This window comes from Barbus barbus (genome assembly GCF_936440315.1).
Source record: "Barbus barbus genome assembly, chromosome: 26".
NCBI classification, from domain to species: Eukaryota; Metazoa; Chordata; class Actinopteri; order Cypriniformes; family Cyprinidae; genus Barbus; species Barbus barbus.
The window spans coordinates 15,842,066-15,868,919 of NC_136754.1; the positions used below are offsets into that span (position 1 = coordinate 15,842,066).

Consider the following 26,854-nt stretch of genomic DNA (forward strand, 5'->3'; position numbering starts at 1 on the left):
CGAGACAGTAATTTTGTGGGTTCAAGGGGAAAAACGCTTTTCTTCCAGCCTTAGGGACTGCAGGGTCTGTTAGAGGGGATGTCTGGGCAAGATGTTTGGTTATAAAGTCACAAGCTGTACAATATACACACACTGTTCCCTCCACAGAATGCACTGCATTTGTTTTCAATGTCCCTACTTATGCCAAAGCAATTTTTGGGAAAGAGGCTTCTCAATGACATTTATCGTTTAAAAGCAATCACAGCTAATGTGCATCAAGTCATAGCAGGAGCCATCTGTGCGCATTCAGTAAAATGCCCCACTTACAGGTTTGTATTACAACATTTTCACATGGTGAACATACAGACTCGATTACAAATGACTCTAAATCGTTCTTCATCGCATAGGTATAATGCAGTCTGGGTCAACACTGATTATCTTTATAGCAGTGGTTCTCAATTGGTTACTTCAGGGTCCAGATTTTACTTTGAACATCAAGTGACGAGCCAACAGTATCATATACACTATACCGTTCAACAGTTTGGAATGGTACGAGTTTTTGTAGTTTTTGAAAGAAGACTATTATGCTCACTATGGCTGCATTTATTTAGTCCAAAATATAGTAAAAACAGCAATACTGTAAAATATTATTACAATTTAAAATAACTGCTATTTAAATGTATATTAAAATGAAAAAAATTACTGCTACTGTTATATTCAAGTAAAAATCTACTTACTATTGAACTTAACATTCATAAAGCATGTAAATGTTACATAATTATATTTAATTTCACATATAGAATTAAGTAAAATCATAATTTTTCTCTACCTCATATTGCTGCCATTTAAATACCCTGTACAACTTTTTTGCACATTCCTCTTTATTACTATTTAAGTCAACAACATACTGACCTGCACATTTATATTTACATCTATATTTTTTATCTTTTATTTTATTTCTACTTTTCTTTTTCTTAATATTTGTATACTTTATAATTGCACTGTCCTTAGAGCGGACCTGACCTACATTTCACTGCTGGTTATACCCTGTATAATTGTGTGTGTGACAAATAAAAATCTTGAATCTTGAATCTACTTACCTAATTTAAGTACATTTAACAAAGAAAATAAAAGTTTGAGTAATTTTTACTTAGTCAAAGCTCACTTGGAAATACATTAATTTCCTCAGTATAGCACTGAATTAAACCATGCTTTCAAAGTGTGTGTTTACACAGATACATCTAAGTAAATAATTAGTACATAATTAGTAATACGGCACTTACCCGAACACAGAGACTTCAATACTTGGTACACAACACACAATGATTGTAACATTCAGTGGATCATTTGTTGAGTATGAATGTGAGTAGGAAATGAACTCCAGATTCAACACCATTGTAAGTTACTAATCCTAACAAAAACAATGATAAAACAGTGTAAATACAGCTGGAAAACAGCAAAAAACAACCTAGTGCATGATGGGAACACCAGTATCAAAAAATTTGAGTAGGTTTTACTAATTTAATAATGTTGATATTTACGCTTTAATTTCTACAAGCTTGAATTGAGTACTAGAATTCACTTTTTTTTTCTTTTCTTTTTTTAAATTATAGCCTGATCTAACTTTTTCATGTAGAAATTACATTTGTTTTTCAGTAGTATTTACTGGTACCTGTGTACCTTCTGAATTTTCAGTAGCAATTACCCAAGAATTCAGTATTACATGATCCTTTGGAAATCATTATTATCAGTGTTAAAAACAGCCATGGTGCTTTATTTTTTTTTTTGTGGAAAAAGTGATGCATTTTTTTCAGCATTTACTAAAAAAAAAAATATTTTGTAACATTATTAATATCACTATGAACTACAAAGGTCCAAATACCAGCATATACTGAATAGAAAAACTGACAATTTTATAAATGCATAAACAACAGCAAAGGTGTGTTTTCCTGTGAACCCATATTTAATGTAGTCCAAGTCCAAACATTTTTTTTTACCTTAGATCAAAGGGAGAGTGCATGTCAAGCAGTCTTCTAATTAGCTGGCTATCAAATAAATTTGTACCAGAATAATGTGGAGTCTGAATTAGATGCATGATGTTAACAGCTAAGATATAGAAAGCAGTTTCCCATTTTTTAAAAGTTAATAACTCTATTTGTTTGCCCACCTAACTATTATATGGTTATTTGTCTTTTATTACTTGCATTTAGCATTGTTTTTTCCCTGATAAGAACAGAACATTACAAACCTGCAATCCATTTTAACATTGTGACCCACCAGCAGAGAAGCACTTCTTTAAACAGTCACTAGACTTAGAATAGAGAGAATACAGACACTGTTACACATTGCTGCAAGCAGATTTCAAGGGAACACAATTTCAAAAAGAGGCCTTTTACAATTCCCAAAGAGGGAAATGGAGGTATTGAGCAGTTCTTCTGCAGGTATGCTAATAACTGACCTCTCTGTGGGCGAGATTTCAGGTTTAGGTGGAACAGAGGTGGAATAAACCTTACAAGCAGGTATGAGATGACATATATAGACCGGGGCGACACTAGTGTCGGCTTCATTCCATAGAGGAAAAGCATGCCAGCATTTCTTCACTTGGCCGATGCTGTTATCCAAAGTGACTCACAGTGCATTCAAGGCATACATTTTATCAGTATGTAGGTTCTTGGGAACCAAACCCTTGAACTTGGTCTTTCTACTTACAACCTGAGTGACGGGAACACCTACAAAACAGCTCAAAATATCAAAAGTACATTCGAACAGTAAGAGCTAACCTAATATAACGCTGTGGAAGAGACTGTAACTGTGTCTGGGGAAAAAAACAGCACTGCCTCAAGTAATCGGACATTTCTGTCATTACACTTTAAATTCAAACTATTGAACTTTCTCTGTTAAATAAATATATCTTATAATTGCTTTCTTAAAGAAATAATTCAACTAAAAAATTTTGTCTTCTGTGGAACACAAATTATATTTTGAATTTTTTTTTCAATCATTTTTGTCTGTACAATGAGTCAACGGGGTCTAAAACCAATCATACTGGTATGGAAAGAAAAATGATTTTCATTTTGGGTGAATTATCAATGTAAGTAAATTATGTAGTGATTACAATGCTATTCATAAAGCTGAACTTTGCCCTACCCTTTTTAATGCACAACTTTTCGGCTGACCAAACCAGACAGAGTTGAGAGCAGCAGTGCTATTTCTGACAACATTAACTTGATGGCTCCTTAAAGGTCAACACGGCATTTGACATTCTTCAAAAGTGGGTTTCTAACGTTCACTAGCGACCTGTGCGTAAATGTTGTAAGGCTCTGATTATTTCATGCATCATAGTATTTGAGTGTTTGATCGCTCTTGGCTCCAGAAAAAACAATCTGCACACTGGTGATATGTGGAACAAAGACAACGTGTAAACAAAAGAAAACACATACAGAGCGAGGGAAAGGGGGAAAAGGAGTAGAGCAGGAGGAGAGGAGAAATGACTGCCAACCCCTGTTTTACTTTACCCAAAAACCCTCCCCTGCAGACTGGCAGTAACACTTGTACCACATGCAGAAATAAGGCTAGCAAAGGGGAAATGAATTATTTATACAGGCCTGCCTTTCAGAATTAAAGTGAGCACCATGAGACTCCCCCAACGTGAGCTGAAAGGGACAGGGGAGCTCAGAGCACACTGCGAGCGACAAACACAGGTACACACACGTAAACGCACGCAAAATTGATGCAAAACACAAAACGTGATGCATTGTTGATAGCCAACATGATTCAGGCCATTGAAGATGGGAAAAAATTACTGTTTATTCAAGAACTGTTTATTTACCCAGTGCTGTTGACTAATTACCTACCCTCTGAGACCGGTAAGGCTAGTTAATGTGTTTTCTCTGCACTTAACTACTGGTAATGTAATTCATTCTACTAAAACAACACAATCTGCATCCTACATTAAACTGTACAACAGGAACCACCGGGTTGATGATGCTTTGGCTTAAGGTTCATATGCTATTTGTCTAAAAAAAAAAAATATTTTACTCAAAATCCAGCAATTCTGGAAATACTCAAGTTGTGTTTTGCATCCAATGCAACTCCAAATGCATATACTTCTTCCTACAACAAATTTATGCCTACATCCCATCTTATTAGAAAACAGATCTGAGATAAGTATGATTTCAGAAAATTAATTAGTTCTCTGGGGGTGTAGACACATGCTTAGTAGTTTCCAAAAATGGCTGCAGAGTTGTTACCATGTATTGCAAGAGAAATGTTTAAAACAGTCTGGCAAAAGGTGAATAAATTATTACTTGGTCACTGAGTGCATTGCAGGAACCAGCTCTTATGGTCCATTAGAGAACATCGCTGCCATTAATCTGAGCGGGCAAAGATGTCCCACGGGTAAGAATATGTCTGGCACCTTGTGTGGCATTGGGGCGCTTGCCTGCAGGCGATAGAACCTTCTAGTCCACTCAGTTTACAGTAAAATGCAGCATTTCTGACCACAGGCTACCATTGGGGATCTATCTGGTTCCTTAACCGCTGAGACTTAGGAGAATAAATACGAAAAAACTAAATTAGAATGTTATTTCTTCATAAATATTGACTTAAACTCAAAAACAGACACATGAACATACATATGAATTGCATGTTTGTGTGAAACCTCTGCACTGTCGTGTTTAATGTGCATCCAATCAATCAAATACTATGCTGCTCTTTCTGATATGATGCAGAAAATATTCCTCAGGGCGTTAAAAAATTAGCGATGCCATTCCTCTCTCTCCGGCATCCACTTCATTGATATTCTTAGCAGTATATTTGGCATTAAAACCAGAAAGAGCATGACACAGTAAAGAGATGCAAAAGGGGCCAAGAACTGTCCCTCTCTAACGCCTGAAATCTCACTGGAGAGCTAGTTTCTCCTCCCACATGCATGCAAACTTCATGAAGTTTACTTGGCTATTGTCTTTTTAAATATTAAAATTTTATTTTTTTATTTTTATTTTTTAGGACAACTTTTATTCTATCATAAAATACACATTGTCATGTATGCCTCAATCAATAACAAATGAATCATTTAAGTAAACAAATTTAAATTGTAACTATGACACAAAACTATGGAATATATCAAATGTTAGCGAACAGATATAATTTGAATAATTCATTATATGGGGCCATTTTTAAATCTTATATTTTTAAATGCATTACTGGCATTTATAGTAATCTTTATTCCCCTTCTGGTCAATTTCTGGCTTTGTTACAAACCACATGATTTACTTTATTCTGTACAACAAAAAATATTTTATTTTTGAATTTTTTAAGAATATTCTTACCAATCTTTTCCAAACAACGAAAGCAGGCTAAAATGGTAAAAAGGTAAAAGCAACCATATGATTGTTTTGTACAAGGAACAGACTGAAATGTAAATCATTCTTTACCATAAATATCATGATAATATTCATCATCATCATAAATGAGTTACCATATGGCTTCAGAAGGCATACAGAAATAAACATAATAAATATGCATAAGCAAATAAATAGTTGCACAAGATATGTACTCCTTTTATCATACTTTTATTGTGCTTTTTCGCAATTTTGCTCAAAAGCGTTCCAAGGCGCTAATCGTTAAGGTGATCTGGGGTTAGATGAGGTCTAAAACACAAATGTTAAATGATATCTTATCTCCACTAGCATAATATCCTAATCATATGTGAGACCAAGCCTCAGGGAGGGATTTTACGCCACATCTTGGAATCTAGGTCTGAGGACTGCAAATAGGTTTAGTATCTGGCTTTTATCTGAGTTAATATCTTAAATTGCCTTTAAATGCACAGACCGAAGCTGAGCTGTGTGTCATTTATATAAGAATTATGCTACAACCCGTTTTAATCCTCAGTTAGAAGACACTGATAAATAGCCAAACATAACCGAAATATAGCACACAAAATGGCTTTGGAGAATAAAGGAGTTAAACATGCAGTACCTACTGCTCATGTGTAATAGCTGCCGCTGGCAAAAAGTCACGGGGGATTTGGAGACTGTTGCCAAGAAAGGAGGTTTCCAATCAATAACCAATCTGTTGAAGTTTTATTCTGTGACAACATTCTTAATTAAGAGCCACTGTGGGCATGTCTGCAAGGTGCTGAGAAACAGACAGCGATGGGCTTGATATAGGACAACCACTTTCCGGTGCTGAGCACAATGGAGAGTTATAGCTTGGTTTAAGGCAACAGAAATGAAAACTTCACGCTACCTAACTCACAGCGGATCAGCTATGTCAGGAAACTCTAAATCACAAATGTTCTTGGGCGAAAACGGCACTGTAACCTTGTTTTTTGTACCTTAATTCATGTAAAGTAGCACACTGGCTGGCTGGAAGAACACATCCCGCGTGCTGTGCAGAAGTGCCTGAGAGATATATACTCTTCATTATATGATGCCGATAACACAAAGTACCGTTGAGATGTTATTAATCAGCAAGGGCTGATGAGCAGCAAACACTCAGTCCTTGATTCAGTGATTGGATCCCTTATCATGAATCCCCGCTCTTCACCTAAAACGAGGTGAAGGACATTATCACAATTTATTGAGTGCACTTAATTAGCTGGGAATGCAAAGAGACAGATACTGTTCAGCTTTAAGCTAAACGCTCATCTAGAGGCGTCTTTAAACACTTTTATGTCATTCTTCTATAAACCTGTATGACTTTCTTTTTTCCGTGGAACAAAAAAGTGCATTTCTGAGGAAAGGCCTTGCTGCTTTTTTATATGATGAAGGAGTCTGGGACTGTCAAGCTTTAAAATGACAAAAACCACCATAATAGTCATAAAAGTGGTTCATCTGATGTCAAACCTGATGGAGTGTATCTAATGGTTTAATTTGATGAGATTTTTTGAACCTTCTCACCAAGGCTGCATTTATTTGAAAAGTACAGTAAAAGAGTAAAGAGAAATATTATAATTTAAAGCAACTCTTTTCCATTTTAATATATTTTATGATGCAATTTATGAATTTTCACAAGCCATTATGCCAGGGTTCAGTAACACATGATCCTACAGAAATCATTCTAATATGCTGATTTGGTGCTCAAGAAACATGCTGCTTAATATTTGTGTGAAAACTGTGATACATTTTTTATCAGGATTCTTTGAATAGAAAAAAAAACAACATTTATTTGATGTTGAAACAGAAATCTTTTGTAACATTATAAAGGCCTTTACTGTCACTTTTGATCAATTTAATGCATCCTCGCTAAATTAAATAATAATCTTACTGCCACTAAACTTTTATGTGCTTTGGTCATTTTTGAGTTTGACAACCTCAGTCACTTTTACTTTCATAATATGAAAAAAAGAGGCCGAAACCTCTTGAAAAATTCACCTTAGTGGCCTGTAGAAAAAGAGAAATGAGAAAGGTTTGGAAATGATCACAAAATGTTTATTTTTAAGTAACTATACCACAAAATAGCATACCATATGCCATAAAATAGTATTTACTTCATCATCGTTTTTAATTATATTTTAATATTTCAATCATTATTTCATGTTTCTACATTAACAATTCAATGCTTGAAAAACATTAATTTCATAATATTAATATATCTGCTAAAAATGCCTGTGCAAATGCATTCGTGCCTCCTTTGTTCAGAATTAGACACCTTTTTGTTGTGTGCATTGCCTCTTCAAGCTATTGTGCTTTGCAGTGTGAAGGAGAGAAGTGATAATTAACAGAAATAAATCACAAAAGAAGAAATCTCTCTCCATCAGCACACAAATCTTCCAATCTGATTTTCACATTTCACATCCAATTGGTCTATTCAATGACTGCTGAACAAGCATGTGTCACGCCTGAAACTGCACACCCTAAAACAATGCTGAGCTTCTGTTCCACAGTGCCGCAAGTGTTCCAACAGCTTGAAAAATTCCTTGAGTTGTATCCCCAAGACAGACACAGCAAGCAGCGAAGGTAAGATATAAAGCAAAAGCAACATCCACAACATTCACAACCCTAGAGAAAGATTTCTGAAAGTTTATTGAAAAAGAACAGTCTTTTTTCTACCAGATTGCTCGTGGAGAGTGGATAAACATGCATTAATGTAGCGGTTTGCCACAGGTCTTACTGCAGCCCCAGGGTTAAAGCTGCACCTTGTGCTATTTTTAAACATTTAAGAGCATCACTTTTATGTAACAGCTACATTTAGACCATGTCTATCTCAAAGTACACGTTCTATTCTGTTTTCCTCAGATAAACATCCACTGTTGCTCCACATGCTGAAGCCTTGGGAAAACCATGAAACTACATTAAAACACCACAGATACTGAGATGTAATTAGGGTCTAACAGGGCTTGAAAACTTAAGCACTGAAACACTTTCACCATGCAAAAATAAATAACTACCACTAATATGACACAATCAGGACTAAAACTAAAAACAGAACGGAGCCCCTCTGGCACAACCAAATGATAAGGCCAAAGGGGATGAATCTTTAACCAGTGAACCTACGTATTTCAAGACGTATTCCCATGTGACGATGAGTCATGACGAAGCACCTGGAGAGTGCAGTAAAATCAAAAAGAGACGTTCAAACAGAAAGAGAATGGATAAAACTTAACTAACAACCATTGCAGTTTACAAAAGCCTCCCGTTTCCTGACAGGATTGTGCCGTGTTTTGAAAACGTAATTCATCTGGTGAAAGATTTCAGCACCGTGGCCTCATACCGGGACCGCCTCTGCAGAGACAGCTGGGTGAAACATCTTGAAAATATATTTTTTCAGCCTCAAAGCTTGAGAACTTGAGATAGACAGGAATGACAAATCAGAACATGAGTATCAAACCCCTTTACTGTGCAAATGGCTACTTGAGCTTCTACCTGCTTTGTCTGACAGGAGGAAATTTGATAGCGCTCTTATACTCAGAGCCGTATCTCAGCATAAGGACAAACGAGCATGAAGGGATAAATTAAATTCTACTTGAAAACGACTGAGGTAAATGACAAGACCGAGTCAAGAGTATCGTATAAATCTGAGCCGCAGTGCTCAAGATTCTCCCTGTTGTAAAGAGAGCTCAAAGTCGGGTATTTCAAAGTCATTACATCACCAACACAGCTGTGGATCGTCAAAATCATTAGACATGGTTGTGCAACTCCATCTGACAGCAAACAATCAGAGGATATGTTTAATTAAATTCAATCACGAATAATAATAATCTGATATAAGGACTGGCCCGGTCGATGCATTGTGTGTTGCGCAGGCAATTTACTTTAAGATATTCATAGCTTTTCTCAGAACCCACGCTATTCGTGGCTTCCATCTAGACCTTTTCACATATTCATTGTTTCCATAATGGTAACAATTTAGAGATGAACCTGCATGCAAATAACTATCGGTTGCTTTGCTGTGCCTGGACTTCAACAGAAAGCACTACTGCAGGCCCCAAAAGGCAGACGCAGAGTGTCTCAGAAAAAAAGCAGTGTGAGCTCTCAAGGGAATAATGACAGCAGCCATCTATGAATCACTGTGAGCACTGGATTCCTCAGCTCCACTTGTTTTTTTTCTTCTTCGTTCCTTTGCGAAGGCAGAGACAACATCCAGCACTGAGCTGTCCCCAGCCAACCGCAGCACAACTTGAGGGGCTATGAGCCAGGACTTCTGTTAAGAACCTCAAAGCTTTCAAGAAGAGGGCCTTTTGAAGGATAAACCACAGGATTAGATTAGTCCATCCTCTTGGGTTACAGAGCTGGGCATCTTTTTTTTTTTTTTATCTGGACCCCCAAGAGGCCGGCCATATTGGCATTGAGGGGATGTCCATCTTCTTTTCAGAGTGGGCTTCAATAGAAAACCCCTGACAGGGAGCTTAAGAGAGAGAAAATATGATTCATGGCAAGCTTTTAATGCTCAAGGTGAATTGCCCTGCAAAAGGCTCACCTCGGTTGTGACTACAATACTGCGAGAGGACTAGAAGGGAGGTCAGGACAGGCTGAAAAGTAAAGTTGACCCCTGGGCGTTCTTTTTTGGATTGTTTCTCACACAATCCCTGGGTGGGGGTGCAAATGCGGTTCCTTTTGATAGAGTCGCTGGAAAATAATAGAAATACATGTTCTTTGTGAACGCAGGCAACAGGGTTACAGGCTAAGAAATGCATTTGGGGAAGTTTCTCTGAAAACTACTGCAGCGTATAAATATATTACGAACCTAACGTAAGCAAAATCTATCAATTGAAAAGAACTCACAAATAGGGGAAATGGATGTGGGACTCTAACACTGCATATTTATCGACCTAAGAGTGGAAAATTATAGAGTATTCTGCTAAATAAGGATTAATGCAGATTCAATGCATCAGGGTGGCTTATACAATGCAAAAAAATTCAAATCCAGCCCTACATTTTATTGAGGTGGAAGAGCATGCACCCAGCTCGAGAAGAAATCTTCCTCTGAGCCTCTTTAATATTTTAAACCTCTGCAGACTACTGATGTACTGCAAGACAGCCACTCTTAACTTTGTTAATTCAGCCGTGAGAGCACCTTCGCCGTGTTTATTTATCTAGCCAAGCTCTACCTGAGGAGCTGCATGTCAAAAGCCATTAGGCTGACATCCCCTGAGCAATCCCTCCAAGCCAGTGAGAGAACCCTACTCACAGATACCCTTGAAATAAGGAGGAATCAGCAATGTCAAGGAACTTCACACAGAACTTATGATTTCAAAACCTGTCAGCCTGTGAAAGTGTCTGGGATCGCTGCTCATCATGAAACTCCTGATTGACAAAAATACATCAAGATAATAAGCTGAAATTCTTGATTCAGTTCATGCAAAGCTTCTGAAAAATACCATTATATTCAGCTCCAGCTGCATGCATGGAGCATCATTATGTATTTTTCTGGCATCTCCACATTAATAGGATTAAACCGAAGTGCTGCTATTGTTATTATTAATTTAGAAAATGTTACAGTGCCAAGCTCTGACAGCACCAGCAAGAGTGAACAAATCCTGGCAAATATGATCTCTGCTTGCTTTTTCTCAACCCTGAGTAATTTCTAAGAGGATAAGTGCTAAACATACTCAGTCGCAAATCTTTGACGAATGACGCGAATTCTACAATCCACACAAAAGTTTAACTTACACCTTGTCATTTATAAATGTAATACTTTGCAGACATAAGAAAAGCCGATCTCAATCATCTGTGCATATAGCAGTGATAATACATGGCCTGAGGTTTGAGCAGAGTATGGCAGGCCAATTTAACATGTAGTTTTTATTTTAATTTATTAGTACTTCTTGCGATTACTAGTAATTCATTAGTGGCAAGTACCTATTCAATTAGTCACTAGTATTCATTTTATCCTAGCGGTCAATTGCTTCAAGTCAGTGTCCCAATAGTACTGGTAATTGCAAGTTTTTAGTGTGTATTTAAATAGTTGCTGGCACTCCATTTTTACTAATAATTACAAAGGTACACATTTTAGTTATAAACTTATTCTATTAGTTAGCTACTAACTATTCAAATACTTGATATATATTCCATTACTGGTAACAATTTTAAACTTGCTAGTAAGCCTTAAGTAGCCATTCTGACTAGTCCTTACACATGCAAGCTGTATCAAGCAGAAATGTCACTTGTGAATATCAAGACCTCTCAAAAATATTTATTAGACACTTAAGCATACTTCAGATGTAACTGGTTCTTTACTAGTAAAACCCAGTATTAACAACAACAACTGGACTAGCCATAAATTAATATATGAAACACAAATACAGACTAGATAATGCAAATACACATTCATAGGTAAAAAAAAAAAAACGTAGCAGATGAATAATAAGAAACACGTTATGTAGGCTACAGGAAGTTGTAACAATAAATACCGATCAGCTTTAAGCACTGAATATTAAAAGAGCCTGCCATAGAGTAGCCTCCACTCACCTGGCGTTTGAACTGTTCCAGTAGACCGCGTGTCTGTCTGAGATGATCCGGTCGTCCGACCATACAGAGACCCAACACACTACCGTAAAAACCACCAGCGGCAACTCCATTTGAGTTGTTATACTAGTCCTCACCTCCAAACGAAAATTCACGGTCGTTTATTTCAGTGACAACTTTTCAAATACCTGCTTGCTTGAGTGAAAGTATATACGCAGTTTTGAACATCATAAGACATGTAATCCAGAGCGATTTTCATTCCTTCCAAGCGAACGAGCCGCATTACTTTCTGTAGCTTACTTCATAAAACTGCATACATATGTTCTTTTAATGGAAAAAAAATCCATTACAATTGTCTCTTATGCTGCAAAAGGTCTCCAATGCGGTCCACGGTAATTTTCTAGCGCTCTGTCAGAAACCCGTCCATCATCTAAACGCGGGACAGTGCGATGCGTCTCGAGCCTCCTACAGTGATGCTCCCCGTTTGCAGCGCTGCAACTTCCAGATACCTCTACCCCATGTGGTCTGCACGAGAAGCACACATGAAACACATCCCGTCTGTAACGCACGCCTTTCTGATTCGCGTTTCCTCAGCGCTCCATCTTACTCGCACAAGTTATGTGTTAGTTGTTGGCGGAATCGTGTTGTTTCTGGCTCGCTCCAGTTGATAAGCAGATATCCTACACACATCTCAAGCCGTTTGCACGAGTCCTCTCTGTCCTGGAGGAACAAAGGCAATTTTGCCCCATTCTGCCTTAGGCATCTCTGCCTTTGCTAACTCTTTGGATTAGCTTTACAGATCTGCTAAATGTTTAGCTTCGATCGACTAAATCGTGTAAGCTTTGTAAAGCATCTGCCTCGCGCACTTCTTCATAATTCATCGGTTCATCCTGAATCTGATTCGTGTGAGACTGATATCATCAGCGGTGTACCTTCAGGAGGGGGCGGGGCCTAAACGAGCTGTCTTCAAACTCACCTTTGCAATTTACTTTGTCATCTCAAGATTACTCATATGCGTCTTTAAATTGCTTTCTTGAGCATTTTAGCGCCTTCTTTTTTACAGCGGTTATCAACTACAATAACATTTAAGATCACTCATTTATGCAGGATATCTGGTACCCTACTTCAGCTTTGAAGCTGCTTGTTTTCGAACTTTAACAAAAACGAGATTAAAAATAATTAACCACATTTCTGTGAAGGATAGGGTGAATAAATACAACATAAGAAATGGTCATTTATATGTTGTACATTTTCATTATTGCTCTCTCTCATTTTAATTAAAGTAATAATTCACCCAAAAATGAAGAAATTGCTGAAAATGTACTCACCTTTCGAGTTTTTTCTTCATCAGAAAGATTTGGAGAGATGTAGCATTATATCACGTGCTCAGCCATGGATCCTCTGCAGTGAATGGGTGCCGTCAGAATGTGAGTCCAAACACCTGATAAAAACATTACAATAATCCACAAATAGTCCACATGACTCCAGTCCATCAATTAATGTCTTGTGATGTGAAAAAAATGTTTGTAACAAACAAATCCATAAAGGCATTTTAACTTTAAACCATTTCTTCTGGCCAAAATATGCTTCCATAATCCATAATAATGCTTCCTCCAGTGTTGTCCTCTCACATCAAAATCTACCTACATATTTGTTTAGAACGGGTTTGGACTTGATCTATGCATCTCTCTCTCCTGATTCAGACAAGATGGCTTGCTTTTTAACTAGAGCAAGAAACAATATGGATAAAGGACTTGTATTTTAACCAGAAGCAGCAGTTTGAAGTTAAAAAACATCTTGATGGTTTTGTTTATTACAAATACCTTTTTGCTTCACAAGATTTTAATTGATGGGCTGGAGTTCTGATGGTACCCATTCGCTACAGAGGATCCGTTGGTGGGTAAACAATGTAATGCAAAGAAACATACTTAACTTGGATAGCCTCAGAGTGAGTAAGTTTTCATTTTGCTTTGAGTTATATCATTTCTATATATTCATAAGTAATGCTTTAGTTTCCTTGAAAGTTTGCTGGGAGAACTACTGCTCTATTCATATTTAAATGCCTCAAAACTATTTCCCTTTGCTTAACTACCTTACCAGTTTACTGAAACGTCAAGCAGCAAATATTGGTGGCAAATTATTTAAATAAAAAACAGAGTCTGGTATAGTAGATAACTTTCTCAATAATATGGATTGGTGCCTCTTTAAATGAGCTGATTTACCTGATCCAATAAAGAAATTCTCTCAACCGTGAAAAATAGTTGGCCCAATGCCATGCCTCTCAATCCTATAAACGCACACAAAACTACATTATTCCTATGATTCTGTGCCATTTAGGTCCCCAGTATATATATATATATATATATATATATAGAGAGAGAGAGAGAGAGATTAAGTACTTGTAATTAAGAGAATGTTACATTTTAAAATTTACTGATTCTTTCCCATCCTTATGCTCTAATGTAATGTTTAATGCATTTCATCATGTTGATGACAGAATCGAAAACATTCTTTATTAGGCTATTATTGTTGTTTTATAAATATGGTACACAATCAAATTCAAGTGTGTGATAAATGGGTCAGATCAAAAAGCATCTAAAAGCAATCAAAAAGTAGTCAGACTACATTACCTAATGTGTGTAATTCATGATGTTACAAACTACAGTTTTTGTCATGAAATTTGTAATCAGCAATGGACTGCAATTTGTAATTAATCTACCCAGCACTGCACGATACACATCATTATTTGGGACCCACTCCACATCCTGTCTGTTACAGTCCTGATGCCTCAATGATCTTAATGATCGTGTGGACATCTGAATTTTGGATCTGAATTTATTTGGATATGAAATCCATTTGCACATTTTATTTATATAATTTTGACAGCAGAGGCATACCATGGATTCTGACCATGAGAAAAACAGGCAATACTTTTAGAAAATGAGAAAGAGATGGGGGAAGAGATAGGCAGATTGGCAAGAAAAAGTGATTTATAAAAGCAGCAAGCAAGAATGCTGAGAGAAAAAAAAAGCCAAAGCCAGACTATTTTATCAGAACACAACCTATGCGAGCGAGTCTAGTCCAGTGACCTCAAGGGGAGGTTTATGCTAGGTTAAGCATTGATTTGGTGTTGCTTTATGCATTGCATGTTGGCTAAATTTAACTCAACATATTCCAAGCCCTAACCTAAAATCTCTCCTTTCCTACAACAAATCCAAATCTCAGCTCTATCCAAAATCTTGCACTTACCACCTGAGCTAGGTATGTAGTCACTTCATATTTTTTCCCCCAAAGGCTCTTGTAGATTGAAGAACAGATTCATTTTGTTGTTGGCAATATAATCTTAAATCCTCCAACATGTTGCACACTGTGATTATAATCCTGACAAAAGGTATATAGGCTTTGAGTTATGATTATTATTTATAAAAGCTACAGCCCTCCTAAGTGTTGTGAAATGTAAGTGTAATTGTATTACACAACTGGATGACACTTAACATAACACTTGACAAATGACTTTTAAAACATTTTACAAGCTCCTCTATAATAAAACAAAAGACACTTAGAAACTCATTTTCCACAAGTATCAAAGCCCAAAAGGCACTGAAATGAAGGAATGACCCAGTTTTGAATCTTAAGCTAGTGCGCCACCTGCTGTTCAAGGATAGAACATTTAGTTAAGAGATCTTTCATATTTTATATAAAAAAAATAAATAAAAAAAAAGTAGACTTGTGTTAGTCCCTCTATATAGTTTTCACTTTAAAAGTGCATATGGCTCCAGCTTAATGCATCCAAATATGAAAAGTCAGTTTAAATATGGTAAAGTATAAAAACACTTAAAATGGCAGAGAAAAAGCATTTAAATTAGCAATGCAGCATTGTGTAAAAAAAACCCAAACATTTTAGCCCCATTTCAGTCTAGACGGTGTATGGTCTCTCCATATATAACCTTTGGAATATCACAATCCTAAAAAAGTTCTTCTGCAGAGCAACGTGAAGCTGCTCCTCAATTCAAGATTTCCCATTTAAAGCAAATTCATACACAGATGTCTCATTCTATATCCAGTAACAGCAAACAGATGGTGAGAAACTAGTTAGTGAAAACAAGGAGTCATTAGAGGTCTCTCCCAAATATAAGGTGGTCAAAAAGAGGGGTTGTTAACCACATGACTAATAGAGCATACAGATGTAGAATGTGAAATGGTCAAGATGTTTAATAACTTCAGAAATGAAAATAGACAAAAGGGTAAAAGCTAGAAACAAAGATTTATTGAAGACAGAAAAAAAAAAGTATAAGCATCTATATCAAAAGAAGTTTAAGCTTTCAAGAGGGCAATTACATGTTCAGACACAATGTGTTGGAATCTCTTTTAATGTGTAATAAAAAAGGAAGGCTCTACAATGAGCTGAATGTCTGCTATAACCTTATCAAAATATACATGTTTGACACAGAAATAGTTGATTTTCAATTACTTGTACAAAACAAAACTATATACAGTAGCCCTCACCCCACTCTGTTCCTCAACATTACATCCATGCTGGGAAAACAAGGAAGTTCAACTAACGCAATAGAAAAGGAGCTCTGTTGCTAATTAAGACTTTTGTTTGGTTCTGTTCTCCGATAACAGAAATAATCATCCGAAACATACTTATGGCCAAAAAAGCCCACAACGTCTTCTCGAATGAGTAATATTTTCTTTTCAAGATCTTGTTGCTTCTTGTAAACAAAGGCAATAATATACACAAGCCTTCAATTTTTTTTTTTTTTTTTTTCGCCTTCTGCCCACTGAAATCAAATCGGTTGATAAAACAATGGTTGCTGCACAGTAAAGATACAAGATATCAAATACTGGCTGGCAGAACAGGGAAGATGCTTTGGTCCATCATGCTACTCTTCAGGGAAAAAAAAAAAAAAAAAAAAAAAAAAAAACCACCCACCCAAATGAACTCAACACCTGTCAGTAACACCAATATTTCTACTACATTGCAAAGGCTAAAGAAACTGAGAATTTCCCCCATAGTACAAGTACAAGCTGAAAATAGGGAATGTCTGCACATCAAGACTCATGCTACAATCAACATGAAATGGATGCATCAGAAAGAACATGGCCTTAATATTTCCCCCACACACAAAGAAGTGCTAAAAACAGTCTTAAGTCTTATCACAGGTGTCTCGGTTCACACAAAACGTCACACGAGATTAAGACTCTGTAATGCTAATATTTTTTAACACAAAAGGCAAGTGACAAATGGTCACAGTAGAAACATGAGCTCTGGAAGGTCCAAATAAACTCATTTACAAGTTCTTTATAACTTGTGAACTTGACTTCCTTTGTCACATGCAACATAACCAAAATGTAAAAAAAAAAAAAAAAAAGAATTCTTAGGCGGCGAACCCTGGCTTGGTTGCTAGGTTTAATAAGCAACAGGGAAAAGTGTGTGTGTGTGTGTTGGGGGGGAGGGGGACGGGGGGTGTTTATGTGTCCCGCTCCCAACTAAATGGAAAATATGATGGTCTAGGCACAGAGAGCCAATGCCCAAAAAGATGATACAGTATACAAATGTGTGCGACTTAAAATAATATGGAATGAAACTATAGAATCTTAGTAAATGGTACATAAGGAGTAGAACCACATATATAGAATAACTATATGCAAAATAAGCTGTGACAGTCAGGTACAAAACCAAAGCTTGTAAGGAACTTTGAACTAGTTGCTGCCTTTCGCAGGAAAACATTCCTGCGCTTTCACTAGTCAAATTTAAACAGACCACCTGGGAACATTAGGCAGTATTTTTTGTATGTTTGAGGTTAATGGTTCCTGTAAAGAAGCCAAAAACATCAAGACATTACTAAGGCCATTAAGATGATATACATTAAGCACCATGTAAGGCACAGTTGCTTTTTTGGAAAGCAAAACAGGGAATAGCTTTGAAAAAAAAGTTAATTATAGGTTCAACAAACAAAACAAGGCTTTGCGTGTGCAACCTGAAAGGGTGCGGCTTTCCGCAGAGGCACAAGTGTAAACTATGCAGCATCTATGATCCAAAACCGATGTGTGCCAATGATTAACTAAATCATGAGACAAACCGTCTGAGAAAAGGTACTATTAAAACCCAAGTCACATTGGGTTCAAAGTGGAATTACTAATAGACATACATGTGAGAATTTAGATATAATAAAAGGAATGATGAAGTGTGTGTTGTGGAAAACATTTGTCCACAGTGATATAAATCGTGGAAGGTTTGGTCTAAAGTGACAGTCCATTCACCTTCTCTAAAACAAAACAGCCTCCATCAGATGGTGGACTTGGAGAAAGACACTCTGAGGTGATGGTTTTCTCCCAGGTCGTGATTGTGAAATTTGATCAGAGACTCGATTGCTTCATCCACAGAACCCAACTGGATGAGAGCCATTTTTCGGTCTTTCCTGAAAGAATTAAGAACATTAAGACTTCCAGGAAATATCATGGCAACATCTGTAGAACTCAAATTTGTAGAATGTCTTACTGGAAAAACTTGAAGGCCTTAACCACAGCTCCTGAACTTAGAAACAAGCCCCTGAGATGATCCTCTGTCACAGAAGGTCTGCAAAGAGAAGACATTGGTGTTAAATAAGACCATGCTAAAGACTGCCAAACAGATTGGTCTAAGTTTAGTGGACTCACGGTATATTGGAAAGATGGAGAGTAGAGGAAGGAGGAAAGATGTTGGAGTAGTTCTTGGAGCCTGGCTTTTTGAAGCGGTGAAGAGGAGAGTTGCTGTAGTCCTTGGTGAGCCCCTGATCCTCATGGCCTTCACGTGGCAGCTGCACAGTGGTGTGTTTGGAGAGAGTGACCCGCAAAGCCTTACCATACAGTTTCTGCCCATTCAAGTGGCTCATGGCTAGAAAGGACAAGACAGGTTAGGGTTGCCAAATCAAGCTTCTTAGAAAAGTTCAAATTACCAAAAGTTAAAATATGAAGAGATTTATGAATACCTAGCTGGGCTTGGGTTCCATCAGACATCTGCACCAAAGCATTCTCTTTCTTGTTGAATAGGATCTTCACTCTCATGACGTCACCATACACGCCTTCAAAAAGATAACGATAGCTACTGAGAACATGATGACTTTGAGCGGATAATTGATTACAACCAAAAACTACTTTTCACTTTAGTATCTAGAAATTACGTAAACTTATGGTTAAGTAAGGCATGCAATACTGTTGATAAGAGACTACATTTCTATTTTGGCCCACCTCTACCGGACTTTCTACCTTCACAAAAGTTTATTAAAACAAACAAACACAGATTGTCACTTTTGGAAAGATGTACTCCAAAAGTAATCTTGAATGGTTTTAATACTACGCTTGGGACTGGGGGGAAAGTCTGTACTTGCACTCTGATGATTGACAAAACATTAGAATCAAACATGCAGCTTCCTAGAGATTATAAAATGCAATATTCAATGTGGCTTTATTGAGAGGGCATGGCATTCACAATAGGTAAAAAGCAGCAACAAGGCTTTAAAACTGAAAATAACAGCAAGTGGGCCAAGGATTAGTTCAAACTAAGCATCTAATATGAACATGATATACAGCTGTTGGCAATAGATATTTAGCATCTGCCAAATGAAGAAGCCTAAAAAGCTCCAGCTGATATGCTATTTCCTCTAAAGCCCCACATTTCACATACACAAACCAAAGTACACATCTTAGATGAAGTTAAAATATGAAACAAAAGGTAATAAAAAAGGAGATGCCAATGATAACATACCGAAAAGAATAAAGAGGCATTGGGGCGTAACGCTCTTAAGACAGCAGAGGAAGGCAGCGTAGGGAGGAAGGGACAGGAAAAGATCGGAGGCAGGACAGTGGAGGTTGAACATGTCCACAGCGAGGCAGTTCCACAGGAATGGCGAAAAACGGTGGTAGGATCATGAAGGTGGGTGATATTGTTCATGATGGAAAGGTGGGGGAAGGGTAGAGGTAAAGGAGGATATCCGACAACAGTGGTGGTGGGTTGGGGATGTTGTTGTGTGTTGGTTGTACAGCAGAAAAACAAATTGTACATGTATCCAATATTGCCGTGAATTGGGAACCATATTGTTTATTAGGAAGGGAGTTTAAAATATTATAAAATAAAAGTGGTGCAGTCAAAAGTATTAAAATAATAAAAGGGGGAAGGGGAATGGGGAGGGAGAGGGAGAGAAACAAGAAAAAGGAAGTAAAAAAAACAAGGTCAGTATACACAAAGAAAAATGTAGTGTTCCATTCAGCAGAACTGGCTAAAATTAAATGCATTTCACTATAGGAACACTAAGGAAATAAAAAAAGAAAGGAGAGAAGATTAACAATGAAATACAGGAAAGATAGAGACTACATATACTCATAGTTCTAAAGAAACACTAGAAATGAAATGTTTTAGATGGCTTCAGACAACAGTCAAAATTAAGAAACGGTTGACATGTTTGTATAATAGCAAATGAGCCTCCACACGGTCAAACACACAGTACATGATTTGAAGAGCTCCAGAATTAAGTATTTCGTTAATCACTAGATGCCATCTAATTATTTCCCACCAACACTTCTCTTTTTTTCTAATTTTTATCCATCAACTATACAGTTCTACTAACCCAAAATCACAGCTGGCTGGTTGAAACACAAAAGGCTAATGAACTATCAGCCAAGCAAATCTAAACTATTCAAAAAAAGTGACTAACCTCAGGGTTAAGGTTGCTGACCAGCATGACACCGTTTCCTCCAGCAGTGAGGCTGGAAAAACTAAGGCGTCCTGCAGCAGCCGCGGCGGCCGCCGCAGCACCAGGGACACCGAGCGATGCAAGAGCCCCGGCTGGCATGCCCTGCAGAGACAGACCTGTGGGAGGGACAGCATGGTTGAGATGAGAAACTGTGCCACTGCAATACACAGAGATCCCTTTTAAAGGCTGTCACTGACCTGCTGCCTGCTGAAAGGCAAATGTTGGTGGGAAACCATGAGCCCCAGCATATGGTGATGCAGAGATGATACCAGGAGCAGCTGAGAGAGGAAAAATGCTGTTTGTGACTTCATGCATGTTGAAAATGCCATTTAATAAATACAGCAATAAAGTGGTAAATTAAGTTTTACTCAAGGTAGCAGCCATCGTCTGTGCATTGAAGGAGGGTTGACTGTCTCCTGTAGGCAAGTCAGGACGAGTGTAGTCTCTGCTCTTCTCATTGTTGTACTTCACATTCAAGCTGGTGAGCTTAGAGAAACTGACGCGAAGGGTACAGCAAGCATTGTAGATGTTCTGTCCATCTAAAGACTGTTGAATGTTAAACCAAATGATTACAGGGTTCAGAAGAGATTTAGCGGCCCATTCATCCATTAAGATATTGATCCACTGTGCCACTTACCAGTTTTGCATGCTGAGCAGTCATTCCATCTGAGTACTGGACCAGTGCTTGGAACTGGTTGTTTTTGGTAAAGGTTATAATCTTCAAAACTGTGCCAAACTTTGAGAAGATCTAAGTAGGGGGGATTAAAACAAATTTAGCATTTTGGAGAGCGTTTTTACCTCAATTTAGTTTGAAGGACACTTAGTACCTGGTGAAGAACATCAAGAGTAACTGGGTAAAAGAGGTTTTCAACAATGACTCTTAGTACAGGGTTTTGGCTGCCCATGCCTGCACTATCAACAGTGCTCAAAGACATGCTTCCTGTCTGGACCGCATTCACCGCCTGCAGTGCTGCCTGTGCTCTCTATGGGAATGGAGGGGGCAGAGAACAAGTATACTTTATCAGTTTTGAAAGAGCCATTTATATGGAGTAATTGCCCTTGATTGAACACCTAATTTGATGTAATTTGTACTCACAACTTGGTTGGGTGAGTTGTCAGTCTTTAGCTCCTTGTGATTGGAATACTGCATGTAGATGGGGTGGTTGCGGATGACAGGGGTGACAGAGGAGTAGTAGCTGACCATGGTCTGTGCTGACTCCTCAGTGTTCATCTCCAGGAAGGCCTGAGAGGACATAACACAATAAGACTAGGCACAATGCTGTACGTCAAAGCAGGGTAATCATATTTTGTGGGACATTAAAGGAAGCTGCAATTTTTACCTGGTTCTTTCCTTTCAGCATCAGAAGGTTGGTCACTTTGCCAAAGGGAAGCCCCAAAGAAATAACTTCTGCTTCATTTATGTCATTTGGCAGTTTGCGTACATGAATGACTCGTGAAGGAATGCCTGGGCTCCTGATGTCCCCTTTGAACTTCTTGCTGTCATTACCATTTGCTGACATTAAGAGAGTCACAATTTCATTTCATGGTTGGTAAGAATTAGTAATTCATAGGAGTAATTTTGCATATCTTAAAATATATTACTGTGATGGCAAAGCTGAATTTTCAGCAGCCATTAGTCAGGTCTTCAGTGTCACATACCTCAGAAATTCTAATATGCTGATTCACTGCTTGAGAACATTTCTTGCTATTACAATTATGTTAATGTTAACAGTTGTGCTACCTAATATTTGTGCAAACTCAAATTATTATTTTTTTTCCCCCTCAGGATTCTATGACAAACAAATTCAAAAGAATAGCATTTGTTTGAAATCAATTTTATCTTTTGATAAAAACACAGTCAATGCATACCTGCTCCAGAGCTCATTATATAAGGTCCGTTAGATATGCAGGAGGAAAAGAGTTCGTCAGATCCCCTCTGAAAGGACAAGGGAAGTGGTTCATTAAGCAGGATGCATTTACAAGTTTTGCAAAATAGGACACTCAAACCTCAAAACAGAAGAGCATAAACACTGCAAAAATAAGGTCACATAAATGACAATGTTAAAAAAAAAAAAAAAAAAAAAAAAAAAAAAAAAAAGCCAGAGAAGCATGCCTGTAATGGTTAAAATATCATCGGACACCAAATTATAGAAAGTCATGTGACAAAGATTAGCATCCGCCTAACAGTCATCTGTTTACACAATCATTAAGATGACGCAGTTGGAACATTTCCAAAATGACAAAAATCTATAATTTTCTTTGCCTAATGGTTACAACTACTCGTGGCGCAGGCACAATACATAAGAGCACTACACAGTTTACTGCTGGTAAAGGCAGAACAAAGAAAAAGAGAAATGCAAACAGAGGCAGCTGTGTCCTGCCATAACACTAATACAAAGTCTCTCACTCAAGGCCAAGCTGGAGCCACTTGGCTGGCCAGTGGAGCAATGAGCAAATCATTCAGCATCACTCTCTTAATAAACCACTTCAAATGGCTAGTCTCTGCTGAAATGGTCAAATGCGCTGGATAAGCCAAAGCCTTTACACTATTACCACAATGCGTGTTCTGTTCCAGCCCAAAGGAAAGTATTGTTACCAAAGCTGAACGTTTGGTCCTCGGGCTGATTTCCCCCCCAGTCTACTACAAACAGCCTCAAGGGCACTTTACCACACCTTGGATAAAGTTTACCTAAAACACAGCCCTGAAAGCTCAATAAGCAGCCTACAGCATAAAAACAGTCAATAATATTGTGCTGAAAGAAAAAACAACAACAGGATAGAGATCAGGTGGCATGGCATTTCCTCAAAAAACAAAACCAAAAAAAAAAAACTACATTCCTCCCTGCTAAAACCTGCAAGAGTCAGGTTTCAACATCACTTTCACAGAGCAGTTATGACAGGAAAGCCTTCTCTAGTTGAATCAGCCATTGTTTTCGAGTGAGACATCCACCCAACTCCAGCATTTCCTTCCTCTATTTTTAACTGCGGGGCATTGCAGCTTGAGCACTCGCTTAGGACAGGGAAAAAAAACGAAGCAGAGAACCATGACTCCCACACTGGTCTCTAGGAGCTCAAGACTTGCAGGTGCCAACATGTTTACATCCATTGACAAAGTGCAAGCCTCCTGGGTGAGAGCACAGTCTGTGTTAAATAAGGGGGTCAGGGAGACAGGAATGCAACCACAGCATTCCAGCCACAGTAATTAGTGCTCAGACTCCGACAGGGCTGCGACTCAATCTACTACATCTCTACTCCTAACATGTGAGAAAGACATCAGGGGGAACAACAGCAGGCAGTCTCTATGCACAAACACGTGCAAATAAGTGTGAAAAAAGCAATATTGTAAACTAATAACTGTATGGAGCAAAACCGCAAGTTGCAAAATATAAAGAGTAAATTGCCCAGGTCACCATTTTCGAATTGTCTACAGAATAATTACAAGATTTTAGTGTAGGCTGCTTCTTTCACCTTTGGGTCACTTATCACGGTGACTGTTTAAACAGTAGATGACCTTTGTCTAGAGTAATTACAGTCGCAGGATCAAATGCAGATGGGACAAGAATTTCAGGCTCAGCAATTTAGAGCAGTTCCCTTTGTCTCAGCAGTTTAGGAAAAGAGGAAGGAGTAACGTACAACCTCTAAAACCAGATATACAACCAAAACTAGTATTGTTACTGAACACCTGCAACAAACAATTAGGGGGAAAAAAAAAAAAAATACACATTTATTAAAAAAAAAAAAGAGGAAAAAACATACCTTTGTGCCGACCGTTATATCATGGACACTGCTACAAAAGAACAAAGTAAAACAGAATATTAGAAAATACATAAGTCTTGATACTAAAGTACATTTGATGGCAGTGCAGCAAAAGATAGGCCTATGCAATATTTAAAGTTGCAATGTAATAGAAGCAGAGATAATTTGTTTCTTCCATATTGTGACGGAAATCTGAGTGAAATGGACTATTGAAAAAAACCAGGGTGGGCACTTGGTTCTACCCATCAGTTGATTGGATGGAGGCAAATTTGAATGACACATGTCAAAAGGGGTGGGGTTTAAGTGTAGTAAATTATTGGAGTTTGTGTTTTCATCGGAACACTGACTTGCAATTTTAATAATTTGAGGTAAAAAAAAAAAAAGTGAATTTTCATTTTAAGCTGACTTCACATGCACGCTAAAAATGACCAAATCACCAGAAGTGACTGTGCGTTGCCAACAATCGGCAACTCTTACTGAAAATTAATGATATTTGTTAAGAGTTCAACTTTTTGCTGATAATCAGCAACAATGCAGTGACTACCAATGTGAGTGCAGACTGGACTGCCAGAAAGTTTGATACAGCCACTTGCTATCCTTCAATGACTTGGTGTGAACAAGGCTTAAGTACACCAATAGATGTACTTACTGACAAAAAAATAGATTTATATTAGGTTATACATCAGATTATTTATATTTGGAATACGGTCCCAGGAGGAACAAGAGACGGCTGTTGTACATAACTAGAGTTGCATTTTAAGGCTGCACCTTCTAGGCGGCAACCTGATACAAAAGACAAACAGTAAAACAAAGCAGGCCTGTTAAGCCACTCTTTCTGCCAATCAACAATATCAATCTGTTTTCACTTTTCTTGGAAATAGTTCCTCAGTTTAGGTGGTAATGCAATACAACCAGTGCATATTTATAGAAATGCAAAACTTACTCTATTTCGGTGACATAACTGGATCCCAGAGGATACAGATCAGTCTCTAAACGGCTGCAAAACAAAAACAGGATTGTGTCATATCATGTTTTAAACCTGTACGTGTTTCTAACTTCCACTGAATACAAAGGGAGATGTTATGCTCAATGACAGGTCACCATGAACTTTTATTGTAGACTGAAGGCTGTCATTCTGCCTAACATCTCGGTTTCTGTTCTAGTAAAGAAATGTTATTATAAAAGGTTGAAAAATATCGAGTAACATGACAAAATTTACATTTTAAGCGAAATATCCCCTGCGGATATAACGTGTACCTTTTATAGTCAGCATAAGCATGTATATGCTTTTAAAGATTAATTAAACGTTAAATAACGTAAATAAAACGTTATTTTTCAAACCTTTAAATCAAGATTATTTCTGAACCACAAGTGACGACATCTCCGCGTCATTATGTAAAACATCAACTGTAATCGGACTTTCGTACGTTTATCAAACGTACTTAATAATGATTGAAAAATATGTAACCTACATCGACAAATTAAACGAGAAAAGCAAGAATAAAGTTGAACTGGCATCGGTTTAGCAGGCTAGCAGGTAATTAGCTAGCCACCCAACAACAATGCGGAAACTGAGACACGTTGGTTGCCAAACAGTGTCTGTTCTTTCGCTTCTGCAAGTTACGAGCCTCGTTTGATCTTTTCCGCTTGAGACTGAGGTTAAAACAATCCTGTAGTTCTAGTTCGCTTGTGTTTCATGAAGCTGTCTCAACTAGACTACTTGCAACAGTCTTGCTGGTCAGTTTGGTCCAACTTTTGGGCTCTTCCGGATGGGGAGACATGAGTCGAGTCAAAAATCACCATTTCCTCTTCACTTTACGTCATTTAACACACTTTAAACGCGCGTAATGTACCCAAGTCACAACTATGTATAAAATATCCAAAGACAAAAACGTGTTTAAGGGATAACAAAGTCGGTATGAGGGTGTTTTCAACTTACCCGTCCATGGCACTAACAAAACTACAGGTTGTCGTAGACGCGAGGTAGACCTGCTAGTATTTCTTATATCCTTACAAAATGGCGGAGGGGGCATTGGCGCTTTTTGATTGGTCCATCAACCCTGGAGCTCCGAGTGTGGGAGGGATTTAGAATGTTCTTCGACAACGGGATTGGACAGGAGGGCTGTCAATCTGAAAAGGCGGTCGAAAAAAGTTTGCGAAAACTTTTCCCGGTTGCTTGCCACCATGAGAAATGAAAAGTGAACTATCAGTTTATCAGCTACGACAAGGACGAGGCTGTTCAAAGCGAAACAGAGTTTTACATGACGCGTTGCTACGGTATTTAATTAGCTAATAACAGTAAGATTACAATGATATTTGAAGAAAATAGAGATTTTAGTGGTATAAAAAGGCATAAATCATCTGATGTTCCCCCGGTTTCACAGACAAAGTTTAAGCCTAGTCCCAGACCAAAGTGTAAGTCTGAGCTGTTCTAACTGAAAGAAACTTGCACTTATTGATCTTAAAATATAT

At 37.7% G+C, this 26,854-nt stretch overlaps 2 protein-coding genes across 3 annotated transcripts in view; both read right to left on the reverse strand.

Moving 5' to 3' along the window:
- Window positions 1-12,804, reverse strand: part of LOC306845701 (ephrin-A2) — a 58,815-nt gene extending 46,011 nt beyond the window's left edge. The window contains exon 1 of the mRNA XM_079378647.1: window positions 11,895-12,804. Within this exon, the coding sequence (XP_079234773.1) occupies window positions 11,895-12,004 (110 nt within the window). The 5' untranslated portion in view covers window positions 12,005-12,804. The remainder of the gene's footprint in view (window positions 1-11,894) is intronic.
- A 3,333-nt stretch (window positions 12,805-16,137) lies between these two features.
- LOC306846621 (polypyrimidine tract-binding protein 1-like) lies at window positions 16,138-26,402 on the reverse strand. Of its 2 annotated transcripts, XR_013782092.1 has the most exons (17): window positions 26,322-26,390; window positions 25,326-25,379; window positions 24,383-24,413; window positions 22,496-22,562; window positions 21,967-22,139; window positions 21,723-21,869; window positions 21,454-21,609; window positions 21,264-21,374; window positions 20,995-21,172; window positions 20,824-20,904; window positions 20,588-20,742; window positions 19,642-19,675; window positions 18,866-18,958; window positions 18,555-18,771; window positions 18,397-18,474; window positions 17,818-18,316; window positions 16,250-16,762 (listed from the first exon to the last, which is right to left on the reverse strand). XR_013782092.1 is itself a non-coding variant. In XM_079380107.1 (16 exons), exons 1-16 carry the CDS (start codon window positions 26,327-26,329, stop codon window positions 18,184-18,186), a joined length of 1,716 nt encoding a protein of 571 aa, XP_079236233.1. In that variant the 5' UTR covers window positions 26,330-26,402; the 3' UTR covers window positions 16,138-18,183. The 2 variants fall into 2 exon arrangements, 1 of the variants encoding a protein (XP_079236233.1); XM_079380107.1 differs by having other exon boundaries at window positions 16,138-18,316; window positions 26,322-26,402.
- Between the last annotated feature and the right edge of the window lie 452 nt (window positions 26,403-26,854).

Excerpts from the sequence above, each read along its gene's own strand:
- LOC306846621 (XM_079380107.1), bottom strand. Across the intron at positions 21,870-21,966 it reads TGCTGAAAGGAAAGAACCAG|GCCTTCCTGGAGATGAACAC; the intron begins GTAAAAATTGCA and ends ATGTCCTCTCAG. Across the intron at positions 21,375-21,453 it reads CTCTTGATGTTCTTCACCAG|ATCTTCTCAAAGTTTGGCAC; the intron begins GTACTAAGTGTC and ends CCCCCTACTTAG.